The sequence below is a fragment of the Tachypleus tridentatus genome, chromosome 9, assembly GCF_004210375.1.
Source record: "Tachypleus tridentatus isolate NWPU-2018 chromosome 9, ASM421037v1, whole genome shotgun sequence".
Taxonomy (NCBI): domain Eukaryota; kingdom Metazoa; phylum Arthropoda; class Merostomata; order Xiphosura; family Limulidae; genus Tachypleus; species Tachypleus tridentatus.
Window position 1 is genome coordinate 166584802 of NC_134833.1, and position 18458 is coordinate 166603259.

The window sequence follows — 18458 nt, forward strand, 5'->3', positions numbered from 1 at the left end:
TCTACCACTATATAAGATAATAAAGAATAAACTTACATGTTTAAAAGATCGTGTTACAGTGGATTAGGCTTAGAGTCTCCACTGCATGATGAAAGTCGTCTGCATGAAACGTCACACAGAATAATCTTCAAAACATTGTCATTCAGACATGCAAGTTTATTTTTTATCATCCTTTATCCAGTTTCTGTTCTCAAGTCCTGCAGAACAAACACTCATTCAAAGTTTATGTATTTGTGTTGAAATAGGGTATCTGTGTGATTTTTAGAGCAAAGCCACGTCAGGCTGTCAGCTGTGTCCATCCATCGAGGAGGAATTCCACCCCTGGTTGTAAATACGTAAACTTACTGTTGTCCGACTGGGAAACATTCAGATAAGACCAAGTTTACCATGTCAGTTATCCCATGAAACAGTTTTGAGTTTTTCTAAACATATGTATAACTGTGTGATAAAAAGGTCAAATTACTACAAGCCTAAGAAATTCTCTACTGAAATTTTCCATAAAAAATTACCAAAATATCATAGGTACATGAAACTTGACATACGTGACTAGCATGGAAAAAGGTTACAGTATTCTAGAGTTGGTTACTTACTAATGTGTGTGTTCCATAGTTTCACTAACCAAGTTAAGATATGGAAAATAAAGACCTGGTCTGTTTCACTAACCATCTTAAGGTGTGGAAAATAACGACCTGGTCTGTTTCACTAACCATCTTAAGGTGTGGAAAATAAAGACCTGGTCTGTTTCACTAACCAAGTAAAGGTGTGGAAAATAACGACCTGGTCTGTTTCACTAACCAAGTTAAGATATGGAAAATAAAGACCTGGTCTGTTTCACTAACCATCTTAAGGTGTGGAAAATAAAGACCTGGTCTGTTTCACTAACCAAGTAAAGGTGTGGAAAATAACGACCTGGTCTGTTTCACTAACCAAGTTAAGGTGTGGAAAATAACGACCTGGTCTGTTCCACTAACCAAGTTAAGGTGTGGAAAATAACGACCTGGTCTGTTTCACTAACCAAGTTAAGGTATGGAAAATAAAGACCTGGTCTGTTTCACTAACTATCTTAAGGTGTGGAAAATAAAGACCTGGTCTGTTTCACTAACCAAGTTAAGGTATGGAAAATAACGACCTGGTCTGTTTCACTAACCAAGTTAAGGTATGGAAAATAAAGACCTGGTCTGTTTCACTAACTATCTTAAGGTGTGGAAAATAAAGACCTGGTCTGTTTCACTAACCAAGTTAAGGTATGGAAAATAAAGACCTGGTCTGTTTCACCAACCAAGTTAAGGTATGGAAAATAAAGACCTGGTCTGTTTCACTAACCAAGTTAAGGTATGGAAAATAAAGGCATGGTCTGTTTCACTAACCAAGTTAAGGTGTGGAAAATAAAGACTTGGTCTGTTTCACTAACCAAGTTAAGGTATGGAAAATAAAGACCTGGTCTGTTTCACTAACCAAGTTCACTGGTCTGTTTCAACCAAGTTAAAAAATAAAGACTTGGTCTGTTTCACTAACCAAGTTAAGGTATGGAAAATAAAGACCTGGTCTGTTTCACTAACCAAGTTAAGGTGTGGAAAATAAAGACTTGGTCTGTTTCACTAACCAAGTTAAGATATATCTGTTTCTTTATTAGTAACAGCAGAATAATTGGTTTTAAAATTCTAATTTTTTAGATCCCACTTGAGAAGAGTTCAGTCAAAGTTTATTTGTCCAAAATGATATCCGTTACATCTTGAATGTCACCGAGTCGTTACCAATACGGTTTTTGAATGAACTGTTAATACTGTAGAAATAAATAGTTATTGTAGAAAATAATACGAACATTGTCAAAATGCTTCCTGTCTATCTACTCTGGTATATCCATGTGAAAGTTAATTAACTTTAGAGCTACATTGGATAGGTTCATAGGTAACAGGATATTTACTCAAGATATTGGTTCTAAAGTAATGTTAAATCTCATATAGTATAAAACAAAATAACAGTAACGAAACTGGACATAAAGATAATACAAAGTGAACAATCTTTGTCAAAACACTAAACACAAATACACGTGCTTGTATTCTGGTTTAAATATGAACCAGATCAGACTATCATAAGTAGTTATATTTTTTGGTTAATTCTTTCTCTTGTTTTAACTAAACTTAGTAAAGATATTTCACACTATAAAGATTATAAAGGAAAAATGGATATCATGTGAGAAACCTCCTATTCATCTAAAGTGACCAGTACTAACCACGTTACTGGTTACTTTACATGTAGGTAAGGTTATAACCTCTATGTTTGACCAGGATAACCACTGAAAGAGACCGATGTCAACGTCTTTACACAATGTACAGTATTTAACAAAATTTTGTTTCTGTGGAGGTACAGGTAACAACTGCTTTAAAACAAAATCTAAGTAACAGCTTTGTTGGCTACATGGTGTGTGAAAACTTTCACATACACAGAACATTCAGAATAGCGTTAATAAAAAACAGTAACACATGGCATATTCAAATACCACAATGTTACCCATTCAAAGTGCTTCTGTAATCAATCTTGACTTCTCGGCATAGTAGACATCTCGTATTTCAGTAAGATTTGTAATTGGTAACACCAGTTTCTGGTTAGTTAAATTAATCACACCACTTTGAATGATAAACTTTAATTTTCTTAAATTATTTATACGTTTGAAAGATCTTTAAAGAACAGCAGGTTACACGTATCTAGCTCTTACATTTTGTAACTACCAAACAGTTGTTTTATAATCATTTTATAAATGAATTATTTTATTATACACTTAGGTGCTTCAATGTTTCTCTATCACCCCGGTAAAAACAAGTGGAATTTCTACGGAACTGTGTTAGAGCCACGTAATTACCACGCAGCAGTATATTTTCACGGAAGTGTTTACCTGTTTGGTAATCATATAATTTATTGTTAAAACCTAATTTCAATATTCGTAACTTTGTTGAGAAATGTCAGTGAAATGATCAACTTATACCTGTGTGTGATTTAATCCATACACATCTTACTTTTACGATTTAGAAATAGAACAAATGTTAAGTAGTAAGTTATGAGTGTGTATATATACGTAAATATATATGTAAAATAAGCATTTATACGTTCTTTGCAAAATCCATTGTAAATCCTTGATATTGTCTACATTGGTAACAACATCCCAATGTATTGTGAATATCCCATCAATCGGACGAAATCCAAACTTTTATGTTAAACTAGCCAGTGGTCATCAATTAAGGCAGCAGGAATTGGTTGTTTATAGTTACAACTTTTCAACTCCTACTGCTGCGGCCGGATGCAGGAAGGCAGTTACGCTTATAAGTTTTTGTAATTCATAAAGTAGAAATGAAATAAAATCACCCTAATGTATTTCTATAAGTCACTCACAATTTTTGCTCTTAAAGTTATAATAATTCCTAAACTAGAAATGAAATTAAACCACCCTAATATTTCTACTATATATGTCACTTCCAACCCCCACCTTTATAAACGCCCCCTAGTAGCTCAGCGGTATGTCTGCGGACTTCTAACGCTAAAAAATCGGGTTTCGATACCCGTGGTAGGCGGAGCACAGACAGCCCATTATGTGGCTTTGTGCTTAATTCAAAAACAAACAACAACCTTTATAAAATAAATAAAGCATTAAAATGTCTTAAATAAAACTACAAGCCCTACCTTAGTGTATCTTATGTAGTTCATACTCCTAACTTCCCCTTTCTGTTAAATTTATTCAAGTATAACAAAGGATAACAGAGATAAGCCTAATTAATTGAAATTTCTCTTTTTATTCTGGTATACTGAATAAAATTATAATTTAACAAAAGTTATTTAAAATTAGCTGCTGACCTCTAGTGACAGAAAATGACATTTCCCTTATCAAAAAATTTATATTTTAAAATATTTTTATAAAACAGTGTATATATTTTTTAATGTCCAGTACTTATAGCCACTATTTTTTGGTTTGTTTGTGAATAATATAAAATTATCCACAAAAGTGTTATTATTGCAAACTGTTAAACATCTTTTTTAGTTAAGATATAGATATTCAAAACAATTATGGAAGTGATGAGGGAAAAATGAAATGTTAACCATTTATCGTGTTGATAGTTTATACTGTAATTGTAGGAGGACAATTCCATTCATAGCGTATTGGACTGAAATATCGCATAACAAGTGTGTTATTTTATGTGGAGAAGTTAGTTAGGGCCATTAACTGAGTTGATCGTGAAGAAAGAGATGAATTATCAAGACGACTTGTATGAGTATTTACACTTTAATTAAAGTAGAGATCAATGTTTAGACCTTCTTAGGTTTCCGAGCGCGTGTCTTTAGGGACAAGAGTGTAAACGGGTACTTGATTATAGGGGGCGCTGCAGTTAGATGTTAGATTGTTAATTGGTATAGATATAAAGTTGTTCCTTTATATTGGTTTAATTTTGGTTTTAGTTGGTGTATAAGTAGGGCTTCTTTGATTTTGCATTTTTTTATATTTGTTTCCCTACTTAGTATCTAGGTGTTTTCTATGGTTATGTTGTGTTTATTTGATTTATAGTGTTCAAAAACGTGTGAGGGTGTGTTTTGTTCTTTAAAACTGGTTTGTATTTTTCGGCTTGTTATTTCTCCAATATACAAGTCGTGACAGCTGACTCGTATTTTATAAGTTATGTTGTTGTTGTGTTTATAAGCATAGTTTTCACATAATATGGAAAAAAAGAGATGGTTCACAACAGCAGTCTTATTACTAATAAATATATTGTAAGTCGTCAAGACAAATCAAACCAAGTTGTTTGAACTAATAAGAAAAGTGTAAACAAACTTTTGGTATATTACACCTTATGAGTACAGTGTGAACAGCCTTATGAGTTATACTAAAATAACTCCCACCAATCAAATAAAACCCAATACTCAAATTTTAAACAGTATTAAAAAGTTGGTCCTACAGAAATTATGACTGCAAACCAAACAAAACTAAAATTAGCAAAGGCAACTCTTATAAGGGCAAGTCTTGTTTTAAGTACAAAACATAACATTAACAAAGCCAAGTTTGCACATAATCATGCCTACCACAAATGACATTCGTCTATTGTTACCTGCGTGAAAGCTGTCTCTATAAAAATGTCGTGGCTAGACTACGTGTTTCAGTGGAGCTATATTAAACACTGTTAATAAGAGATGTGGCCAATGTAAAAGCCAACTCTCTACAACAGTGATGTTAAGTATCTCAGGATGTATTCTTTATAGACATATGGTAGTTAAGTACTGATTGGTTAGGTTTGTCATAAGACGTTAGTATTAGACCTTTTAAAATATGATAGACACAATACTAGTGTATTAAACTCAAATAATTCTCCCCCAACTTGTAAAGATTTTCAAACTACAGCTTTGTTGCAAGTATAAATCTCGTAAGTTACAACGATGTAAATATAGAAGTGAATCACCCTAGAAAACTGTAAGATAAAGAGGTCTCACTGGACAAGTAGGTACTCAAAAAGAAAAGATAACCAAACTAAGAGATTAAAATAAGGATTACACTAAATAGTGAACCTAGCAAAATTGGAGATTTGCACTTTATTCCATGATAATATTTTGTACCATTTATAAAGCTTTCATCTAACAACTACTATTCACTGTCTGTGGTGAGTCATATGTACCATTTATAACTACCACTATTTACTGTCTGTGGTGAGTCATATGTACCATTTCTAACTACCACTATTCACTGTCTGTGGTGAGTCATATGTACCATTTCTAACTACCACTATTCACTGTCTGTGGTGAGTCATATGTATCATTTGTGTATTTCCCTTACTGTTTGTATATAAACTGTAGTTTTTTTTAAACCAAGAAACAGTTTGAACTGTATAAATTATTCATAATTCAAACATTACTAGCAGAATATCTCACGATATTAAACGTTACTAGGTGGCTACAATCCGCTGCATTGTGTTAAAGGAAAGATGCAAGCAACTTCTTCCACATTTCAGTTCACTCTCAGTGTTAGACAGTGGAGACGGAGAACAGACATGAAATGTGCTAGAGCACACCACGGTGTGACAGTTATGGATGAAAGAATCTTTGTGCTTGGTGGAAAAGACTCGAGCGGAAAGTAAGAAAAGTTTTTTTGCTTTTTGGTGAATTTTGCGCAAAGCTGGTCAAGAGCTATATTAAACGCTTTCCCTGATTTTTAAAAGGAATATATTAGACCAAATAACCCACCGCCAACTATTGAGCTACCTTAATCAAATAGTGAGATTGACCATCACACCTATGCTGGTAAGAGGGCGAAAACTATGGAACCTCACGTCCACAGTCCGTCATGATGACCACTGGGCTGCATAGTTCTTCGTAAATATTGAGAAACTTAAATGATTTGTTGGCAATCATATATATATCTTATTCTAGTATTTTTGTGTAGCAGATCTCACTGTCTGCTCTGTATTTACAGATTAATTTAAATATATCATAAACGTCAGCATAATTTTTAGGTTAAAAATTATCCAAACTAAATTATATAAATATGATCTTGTTTGGAATGCTGGTTGGTAAACACAAAGCTATATAATTGGTTGTCTGTGTTACGTTCACCACGAGTATGTAAAACCATTTTTAAGCAGCGTGAGCCCTCGGATTTACTGTCAAACCACTGGACATAACTGACCACTAACAGTATCTAGTTATAACAATCTCAAATCAGTTTCAGTTTTTCAAAAATATTTAATTTACTATTTGAGCTGGAAGTGGCCTTCATTTAGCAAGCAGGGCTGTGGATAGAAATGTAGAAGGTTCAAACCAGGATAACAACTGTCATATTTGTGATAGTCAATTCCATTGTTTGAGAAGACTATCTGCATATCTATTGTTAGGGGTCTCATTTAGCCCATGTGCTATAGTTACTAACACCCTGAGTGCTAGACTCGGGTTTTTGGGTGAAGGCAGTTTCACCAATGTATTAAAATGTAAAAATATATTCATATTTAGTAATATTCCATAAATAAATTTATTGATAAATAAATCAAACAACCGATTAGTTTTCTCGTCAGTGTAGGGTGAAGCTATGTTTAAAGTTTAGGATAGAGTATAATATGTCTTAATTCACTGTATTTATTCTTAGTCTTTCTACCTCAGAACTTAACATTATTTTGTGGTATACCCACTCCACATAGCTAAGAATTTGACATATCCTGTTTGACAACCCCCATTGGATTGGATATTTATTTTATAGGTTCAGACATCTTTAGTCAAATACCAATTACTTTATTATAAAGTATTAAATTGGCAAGTGGTTTTGTAAATATAACGAATATACATTTTCCTAGTGTCATAGCTTCGGTGGAGATGTATGAACCTGAACTCGATCAGTGGACCAGTCTTGTTTCTATACCAGAACCCATGATGGGAAGTGCTGTTACAAACAATGAAGGACTTATCTATGTTGTTGGAGGCATAACAACTAGGAAAGAAAAGAACCAAGAGGGGGTCCTCTCTAATAAAATATACTGTTTCGACCCATTGAGTAATAAGTGAGTATGAAATAATCCGTTATACACCAAATTATTAAGTGCTATTCGCTGGTCGTTTTTAATGTAGCAATATATAGTAGTAATCTCAGTAATACTATAGGTAAAAACTAACTTCAAAATAAATAGAGTCACCTCCATTAGAATGGTTGAACACAGGATGACTTCTATTGGGTTGGCTCACGTTAAAAATTCTAATTTATAATTTAGATGGTATCAGAAAACTCCATTACCTTGTCCTCGTGCTTTTGCATCTGCTACCACACAAAACAAGAGAATTTGGATATGGGGTGGTGCTAGTTTGTCAGAAGGAGGGGCTCTTGTCAGCACTACTTCTGTTGATATCTTGGATCCAAAGAAAGGACGTTTGGAGCAACATCTTACATTTGATTCTCCAAAACACTGTCTTGCTGTTACCAAAGTTGGTAAGTAACAGAATTCAAGTGTTAAATGAAATTTCAAATGTTCACCTAAATTAAATACAGTAGAAGGTGTGTGTGAATATGTAAAACATAATAAAAATGTATTAACTTATCGCAAGTATCACTAAAAAGCTGATTTGTCCTGGTCATTAAAACGTCTTCATATGTAATAAGTAGGGTTATAAGTTAACGTTAATAGATTAATAAGTCAGGGTTATTAGATAACGTTAATAGATTAATAAGTCAGGGTTATAAGTTAACGTTAATAGATTAATAAGTCAGGGTTAATAGATAACGTTAATAGATTAATAAGTCAGGGTTATAAGTTAACGTTAATAGATTAATAAGTCAGGGTTATATATTAACGTTAATAGATTAATAAGTCAGGGTTATTAGATAACGTTAATAGATTAACAAGTCAGGGTTACAAGTTAACGTTAATAGATTAATAAGTAAGGGTTATTAGATAACCTTAATAGATTAATAAGTCAGGGTTATTAGATAACGTTAATAGATAAATAAGTCAGGGTTATTAGATAACCTTAATAGATTAATAAGTCAGGGTTATTAGATAACGTTAATAGATTAATAAGTCAGGGTTATTAGATAACCTTAATAGATTAATAAGTCAGGGTTATACGTTAACGTTAATAGATTAATAAGTCAGGGTTATTAGATAACGTTAATAGATTAATAAGTCAGGGTTATAAGTTAACGTTAATAGATTAATAAGTCAGGGTTATTAGATAACCTTAATAGATTAATAAGTCAGGGTTATACGTTAACGTTAATAGATTAATAAGTCAGGGTTATTAGATAACGTTAATAGATTAATAAGTCAGGGTTATAAGTTAACGTTAATAGATTAATAAGTCAGGGTTATTAGTTATACATGTATGTATATACAATGTGTTACAAAAGTGTTCATTCCACCTGCAAAATTTCCACATTTTGCTGCCGTCATGGAACTTTCAAATGAAACGTATATTTACATTCTAAACAATATTTACAATATTTACATTGTAAACAATCTACTCTAAATTCAGGTAGCTAAAAACGCTGGTGTTATGTAAGTAAGTTAGAATTCAACCCCAGGAGCATAAGATTAGTTTGAAAGGTTTATATTTTTTGTTTTGAATTTCGCCCAAAGCTATACGAGAATTATCTGCGCTAGCCGTCCCTAATTTAGCAGTGTAAGACTAGAGGGAAGGCAGCTAGTCATCACCACCCACCGCCAACTCTTGGGGTACTCTTTTACTAACAAATAGTGGGATTGGCTGTTAAATTACACCGCCCCTACGGCTGAAAGGGCGAGTATGTTTGGTGCAACTGTGATTCAAACCCACGACCCTCAGATTACGAGTCGAGTGCCTTAACCACCTGGTCATGCCGTGCCGACTAGTTTGAAAGCTCAGTCACAAATTAGTGTAATAGTCTCTGTGTGTAATCAAAGTGGTTTAACTTGACTTGCAAGTAAATGCATCTGTTCAAACTACAACTCACATAGTCATACAACAAACCAACCATGAAGACCAAGACAGTTAGTAGAGTGACAGAGAAGTAGAGATCATAAGAAGGCTACTAGAAAATTTCAAAGTCGCTGACTGATGTTTCTTTGACTGCAGTACAGTCCATCATTATGAAGTGGAATGTTCTTCATACCACCCAAATCAAGGCACTCTTCCAAACTAAGCAGTCTTCCTGTTTCCTTTTGGGCTGTTGAAGAAGTTCTACTGGACCAATCTGAGCCACTGAATAGAGACCCTTCTGTGACAGCTTGGTCATGCAAGCCATGTGCACTTGGTAATAGCTTGTCCATTCTGATCAATAAGGTCATGTCAGCGATCATCAACAGCTGTTTCGAACTTTTTCTCTCCAAAGTTCTGACACTTGGAAAGAAGCTAATTGTACTGTTCTGGGTACTTGCTGTCAGTTCCTTTGATATTCTAAATCAAGCTATTTTTTTGAAATAGTGTCATTTTTCTAAAATTTCTGGAAAATACTGATTTTCTTTAAGCAGATGTTGACTATATTCTCAAATACTTCTGATAGAAAGTAATATATGCCATAGATCTGTATTCACAGCACAAAATAAGAAATTCTGCAGGGTGGACATACTGCAGAATTTGACCATCACTTGTGAGGTAAGGTGATGATCAATGGAAACTTATTTGATGCTGCCCAAAAACAGTGAATTGAATGAGTATGTGTAGAAAATGTAAGTATAGTATCTCCATGTACATGGATGGTGTTTGTGGTATAATCTGGATATAATTTCATACATTGGTATTTCCTTAGAACACCATGGAGATCATGAGTGCTGGTATACAGTAAATGTTGCAGTGTAAAATTAGACAACCTTCCAAGAATGTGTAGTTGTCTCTGGTAGTAATTGTTAGGAGGGGAATCATGCTAAGATTCTATGTTGATTTTACACAGGTGAATGTGATGAGTTCAAAACAATAGATCTAACATCTGAACATTTGCAAATTACAGATGAGCCTTTTATGCACTTTGAAGGGTTTGCTAAGGGTATTATGCCTAGTTTATAATGACAGAGTTTGGTCATAAGCTCGATCATTCATTTGAGAATAGTGTTACACTTGAAAAATAAAGCAAGCTTGAAAATGAAGAAATTTAAACCAAGTGAATGTTTGCTCATACAAGCAGAATTAGAATTTGGTCACATTGTGGAGAGAGAGATTCTTAATGAATCCAGCTAAAATCACTTTGGCAAAAGACTGGCCTTGGGTTGTAAAGAAGTGATAAATTCATGTTTTCCTTTGTGTTTTTGTCATACAACCAACAATTTGTGTCCAGCTTCTGGAGGACATTGTCACTGATTATTGCCTTAGTCCACAACACAGAAATGTAGACACACTATCTTACTGAAATGTTCTCTCTTTATGGAACATCTTGATCCTGGACACCATTTGTACTGAAACAACAAGATTCCAAGAAATGTAGACACACTGTCTTACTGAAATGTTCTCTCTTTATGGAACATCTTGATCCTGGACACCATTTGTACTGAAACAACAAGAGTCCAAGAAATGTAGACACACTATCTTACTGAAATGCTCTCTCTTTATGGAACATCTTGATCCTGGACACAATTTGTACTGAAACAACGAAGATTCCAAGAAATGTAGACACACTATCTTACTGAAATGTTCTCTCTTTATGGAACATCTTGATCCTGGACACCATTTGTACTGAAACAACAAGATTCCAAGAAATGTAGACACACTATCTTACTGAAATGTTCTCTCTTTATGGAACATCTTGATCCTGGACACCATTTGTACTGAAACGACAAGATTCCAAGAAATGTAGACACACTATCTTACTGAAATGTTCTCTCTTTATGGAACATCTTGATCCTGGACACAATTTGTACTGAAACAACGAAGATTCCAAGAAATGTAGACACACTATCTTACTGAAATGTTCTCTCTTTATGGAACATCTTGATCCTGGACACCATTTGTACTGAAACAACAAGATTCCAAGAAATGTAGACACACTATCTTACTGAAATTTTCTCTCTTTATGGAACATCTTGATCCTGGACACCATTTGTACTGAAACAACAAGATTCCAAGAAATGTAGACACACTATCTTACTGAAATGTTCTCTCTTTATGGAACATCTTGATCCTGGACACAATTTGTACTGAAACAACGAAGATTCCAAGAAATGTAGACACACTATCTTACTGAAATGTTCTCTCTTTATGGAACATCTTGATCCTGGACACCATTTGTACTGAAACAACAAGATTCCAAGAAATGTAGACACACTATCTTACTGAAATGTTCTCTCTTTATGGAACATCTTGATCCTGGACACAATTTGTACTGAAACAACGAAGATTCCAAGAAATGTAGACACACTATCTTACTGAAATGTTCTCTCTTTATGGAACATCTTGATCCTGGACACAATTTGTACTGAAACAACGAAGATTCCAAGAAATGTAGACACACTATCTTACTGAAATGTTCTCTCTTTATGGAACATCTTGATCCTGGACACAATTTGTACTGAAACAACGAAGATTCCAAGAAATGTAGACACACTATCTTACTGAAATGTTCTCTCTTTATGGAACATCTTGATCCTGGACACCATTTGTACTGAAACAACAAGAGTCCAAGAAATGTAGACACACTATCTTACTGAAATGTTCTCTCTTATGGAACATCTTGATCCTGGACACCATTTGTACTGAAACAACAAGATTCCAAGAAATGTAGACACACTATCTTACTGAAATGTTCTCTTTATGGAACATCTTGATCCTGGACACAATTTGTACTGAAACGACAAGATTCCAAGAAATGTAGACACACTATCTTACTGAAATGTTCTCTCTTTATGGAACATCTTGATCCTGGACACCATTTGTACTGAAACAACAAGAGTCCAAGAAATGTAGACACACTATCTTACTGAAATGTTCTCTTTATGGAACATCTTGATCCTGGACACAATTTGTACTGAAACAACGAAGATTCCAAGAAATGTAGGCACACTATCTTACTGAAATGTTCTCTCTTTATGGAACATCTTGATCCTGGACACAATTTGTACTGAAACAACGAAGATTCCAAGAAATGTAGACACACTATCTTACTGAAATGTTCTCTTTATGGAACATCTTCATCCTGGACACCATTTGTACTGAAACAACAAGATTCCAAGAAATGTAGACACACTATCTTACTGAAATGTTCTCTCTTTATGGAACATCTTGATCCTGGACACAATTTGTACTGAAACAACGAAGATTCCAAGAAATGTAGACACACTATCTTACTGAAATGTTCTCTTTATGGAACATCTTGATCCTGGACACCATTTGTACTGAAACAACAAGATTCCAAGAAATGTAGACACACTATCTTACTGAAATGTTCTCTCTTTATGGAATATCTTGATCCTGGACACAATTTGTACTGAAACAATGAAGATTCCAAGAAATGTAGACACACTATCTCACTGAAATGTTCTCTCTTATGGAACATCTTCATCCTGGACACCATTTGTACTGAAACAACAAGATTCCAAGAAATGTAGACACACTATCTTACTGAAATGTTCTCTCTTTATGGAACATCTTGATCCTGGACACAATTTGTACTGAAACAACGAAGATTCCAAGAAATGTAGACACACTATCTTACTGAAATGTTCTCTCTTTATGGAACATCTTGATCCTGGACACAATTTGTACTGAAACAACGAAGATTCCAAGAAATGTAGACACACTATCTTACTGAAATGTTCTCTCTTTATGGAACATCTTGATCCTGGACACAATTTGTACTGAAACAACAAGAGTCCAAGAAATGTAGACACACTATCTTACTGAAATGTTCTCTCTTTATGGAACATCTTGATCCTGGACACCATTTGTACTGAAACAACAAGATTCCCAGAAATGTAGACACACTATCTTACTGAAATGTTCTCTCTTTATGGAACATCTTGATCCTGGACACAATTTGTACTGAAACGACAAGATTCCAAGAAATGTAGACACACTATCTTACTGAAATGTTCTCTTTATGGAACATCTTGATCCTGGACACAATTTGTACTGAAACGACAAGATTCCAAGAAATGTAGACACACTATCTTACTGAAATGTTCTCTCTTTATGGAACATCTTGATCCTGGACACCATTTGTACTGAAACAACAAGAGTCCAAGAAATGTAGACACACTATCTTACTGAAATGTTCTCTCTTTATGGAACATCTTGATCCTGGACACAATTTGTACTGAAACAACGAAGATTCCAAGAAATGTAGGCACACTATCTTACTGAAATGTTCTCTCTTTATGGAACATCTTGATCCTGGACACCATTTTTACTGAAACAACAAGAGTCCAAGAAATGTAGACACACTATCTTACCGAAATGTTCTCTCTTTATGGAACATCTTGATCCTGGACACCATTTGTACTGAAACAACAAGATTCCAAGAAATGTAGACACACTATCTTACTGAAATGTTCTCTCTTTATGGAACATCTTGATCCTGGACACAATTTGTACTGAAACAACGAAGATTCCAAGAAATGTAGACACACTATCTTACTGAAATGTTCTCTCTTTATGGAACATCTTCATCCTGGACACCATTTGTACTGAAACAACAAGATTCCAAGAAATGTAGACACACTATCTTACTGAAATGTTCTCTCTTTATGGAATATCTTGATCCTGGACACAATTTGTACTGAAACAATGAAGATTCCAAGAAATGTAGACACACTATCTCACTGAAATGTTCTCTCTTTATGGAACATCTTCATCCTGGACACCATTTGTACTGAAACAACAAGATTCCAAGAAATGTAGACACACTATCTTACTGAAATGTTCTCTCTTTATGGAACATCTTGATCCTGGACACAATTTGTACTGAAACAACGAAGATTCCAAGAAATGTAGACACACTATCTTACTGAAATGTTCTCTCTTTATGGAACATCTTGATCCTGGACACAATTTGTACTGAAACAACGAAGATTCCAAGAAATGTAGACACACTATCTTACTGAAATGTTCTCTCTTTATGGAACATCTTGATCCTGGACACCATTTGTACTGAAACAACAAGAGTCCAAGAAATGTAGACACACTATCTTACTGAAATGTTCTCTCTTTATGGAACATCTTGATCCTGGACACCATTTGTACTGAAACAACAAGATTCCAAGAAATGTAGACACACTATCTTACTGAAATGTTCTCTCTTTATGGAACATCTTGATCCTGGACACAATTTGTACTGAAACGACAAGATTCCAAGAAATGTAGACACACTATCTTACTGAAATGTTCTCTTTATGGAACATCTTGATCCTGGACACAATTTGTACTGAAACGACAAGATTCCAAGAAATGTAGACACACTATCTTACTGAAATGTTCTCTCTTTATGGAACATCTTGATCCTGGACACCATTTGTACTGAAACAACAAGAGTCCAAGAAATGTAGACACACTATCTTACTGAAATGTTCTCTCTTTATGGAACATCTTGATCCTGGACACCATTTGTACTGAAACAACAAGATTCCAAGAAATGTAGACACACTATCTTACTGAAATGTTCTCTCTTTATGGAACATCTTGATCCTGGACACAATTTGTACTGAAACGACAAGATTCCAAGAAATGTAGACCCACTATCTTACTGAAATGTTCTCTTTATGGAACATCTTGATCCTGGACACAATTTGTACTGAAACGACAAGATTCCAAGAAATGTAGACACACTATCTTACTGAAATGTTCTCTCTTTATGGAACATCTTGATCCTGGACACAATTTGTACTGAAACGACAAGATTCCAAGAAATGTAGACCCACTATCTTACTGAAATGTTCTCTCTTTATGGAACATCTTGATCCTGGACACAATTTGTACTGAAACGACAAGATTCCAAGAAATGTAGACACACTATCTTACTGAAATGTTCTCTCTTTATGGAACATCTTGATCCTGGACACAATTTGCACTGAAACAACGAAGATTCCACTGGTCGATAGATGCTTAAGTTACATCCTGAAGAATAGTTTTATGCTGGTTAGTATTTTTGTAATCCAAAACTTTTTCTGCTCAGATGGCTGAACCATCAGCAACCACATGGGGTAATCATTTGCAGTAATAGGATCCAAACTCACAGCCTCATGTTTTGAATCAAGCACCCAAACCACCATGGTATCCCAACCCCACGTAATCTGTGGCACCTGTAAAAACTGTTACAAATACAAGGTGTGCTATGCCACTACTATCAGCCAATGAGGCTGTTACAGTACTGCAACTACTGGTCTTCAGAACTCTGCATAACACAAATACTAGAGGGCACCAAGGTGTAACCTACACTTATGCTAACATCAAGTGGTGTTATTCTGACATCAGTTGGTGTCAGGGTGTATCATATAGAGAGAATATGGGCAAGTTAAACTCCAACAGAGAGTTGGTGGGATTCATCCTCTAAAGAGATAGCTTTCGATATTAAGTATTAATTCTTTAAATTTTTCTGATTATTATTAATTTCACGAAGAAGAGTTTGACATTTCCTAAGTGGCATCACCACCACGACTCAGTGTAGCTCTGAGAGATGATACAAATGGTACTGAAGAGATCGATGCAGTAGCCAGGGATAAGTTTTGAACTATTGGAGTTATTGTGGCAATATTTGTGGGTAAACAAGCATGTACATTAATAGATATTTGAAAACATTACATAGGTGTTTCATATAAATTAAGATAAATGAAGCAACCACACAAAAAGAATGTTAATAGATATGAAGACAAGAATATAAAACAATGAGGTCACAGAAACAAAGGATTTAACTAGACACTAAGAACTGATGAATACTAGATTAACTATGAAGAATACCTGGAAAGAATTATTGAAAAACATAATATAATTTTCAAGAATAATTTTCTCATATAGACATAATACAAGGATATTTTAAATTGAGCAAATCAAAACAGTAATGAATGAGTGAAAGTGCTAACAGTATATGAAATTCACAAGTAATGGTTTAGATATTATAGCATGTATGTACATGTGGTTTGTCTAATGTCTCATTTCATTGTGATATGAATATCTGCTGTCATGTAGACTGAAATATTTTTTATAAGTAAACAGTTTTACTGAATGTTTCCTACCAATGTTTCATCACAAAATATTGTTTTGAAGTATGAAAATGTATCCAGTAAGTGTAATGGAGAAATGGAAAGTACCAACCTTTCAGTAGAACCTTGTCGTACCTATTACACAGTTTGTAAATGTATCCAGTAAGTGTAATTGAGAAATGGAAAGTACCAAACTTTCTGTAGAACCTTGTCGTACCTATTACACATTTTTTAAATATATCCAGTAAGTGTAATGGAGTAATGGAAAGTACCAAACTTTCTGTAGAACCTTGTCGTACCTATTACACATTTTGTAAATGTATGCAGTAAGTGTAATGGAGAAATGGAAAGTACTAAACTTTCAGTAGAACCTTGTCATACCTATTACACAGTTTGTAAATGTATCCAGTAAGTGTAATTGAGAAATGGAAAGTACCAAACTTTCAGTTGAATTTTGTCGTACCTATTACACAGTTTGTAAATGTATCCAGTAAGTGTAATTGAGAAATGGAAAGTACCAAACTTTCAGTTGAATTTTGTCGTACCTATTACACAGTTTGTAAATGTATCCAGTAAGTGTAATGGAGAAATGGAAAGTACCAAACTTTCAGTAGAACCTTGTCGTACCTATTACACAGTTTGTAAATGTATCCAGTAAGTGTAATTGAGAAATGGAAAGTACCAAACTTTCAGTTGAATTTTGTCGTACCTATTACACAGTTTGTAAATGTATCCAGTAAGTGTAATGGAGAAATGGAAAGTACCAAACTTTCAGTAGAACCTTGTCGTACCTATTACACAGTTTGTAAATGTATCCAGTAAGTGTAATTGAGAAATGGAAAGTACCAAACTTTCAGTTGAATTTTGTCGCACTCTATTACACAGTTTGTAAATGTATCCAGTAAGTGTAATGGAGAAATGGAAAGTACCAAACTTTCAGTAGAACCTTGTCGTACCTATTACACAGTTTGTAAATGTATCCAGTAAGTGTAATGGAGAAATGGAAAGTACCAAACTTTCAGTTGAATTTTGTCGTACCTATTACACAGTTTGTAAATGTATCCAGTAAGTGTAATGGAGAAATGGAAAGTACCAAACTTTCTGTAGAACCTTGTCGTACCTATTACACAGTTTGTAAGTGTATCCAGTAAGTGTAATGGAGAAATGGAAAGTACCAACCTTTCAGTAGAACCTTGTCGTACCTATTACACAGTTTGTAAATGTATCCAGTAAGTGTAATGGAGAAATGGAAAGTACCAAACTTTCAGTTGAATTTTGTCGTACCTATTACACAGTTTGTAAATGAAACAAAATTGTGCATCACTGAATGTAGATGAGATTGACTAATGAGTCTTATGCTATGCTGTTTTCAAGTTCATATTTACTATATAATTGAATCTGTTAGAAATACGTGTTATTTCAGGTAGTGAAGAATCAAGTTTACATTAAACAAGTTGTGTCTGTTCATACTAATCAGTAGTAAAATAAGTGGAAATCTAAAGTGACAATGCACAAGTCTTATATACAATGGATGTTGGGCCTTATGTCATACAAACTGGTGTAAAAGGAGAAACACTGGCAGTAAATAAATCTACATCATTTTCATTACATCATTGCCATCTATGGAAACAGAAACTAGTAATATTGTTCTTTCAATTGTGAAAGAGATGTGCTACCATTCAAAAATGTCAAATTGTCTGGTTAAGAAATCTATTATAACTAGCAGAAAGTTTAGGAGATGATGTCTCAAACAAAGGGCAGAAAAATACCATGACTAAGTTGAAGTCATGGGACAGTTTATCACCCACCACAAGCTAGCTTGAAGTCATGGGACAGTTTATCACCCACCAC

General features: G+C 34.3%; 1 protein-coding gene across 2 annotated transcripts in view; it reads left to right on the forward strand.

Moving 5' to 3' along the window:
- The window catches only part of LOC143226888 (beta-scruin-like), a 113743-nt gene that overhangs the window by 20187 nt on the left and 75098 nt on the right, over positions 1 to 18458 (forward strand). The window contains exons 3-6 of one of the 2 annotated variants that reach the window (XM_076458422.1): positions 2784 to 2900; positions 5923 to 6106; positions 7317 to 7520; positions 7728 to 7942. In XM_076458422.1, coding sequence (XP_076314537.1) covers positions 2784 to 2900; positions 5923 to 6106; positions 7317 to 7520; positions 7728 to 7942 — 720 coding nt within the window. Of the gene's footprint in view, positions 1 to 2783; positions 2901 to 4132; positions 4257 to 5922; positions 6107 to 7316; positions 7521 to 7727; positions 7943 to 18458 lie in introns of those variants that run through there. The other variant, XM_076458424.1, reaches the window with a different exon arrangement.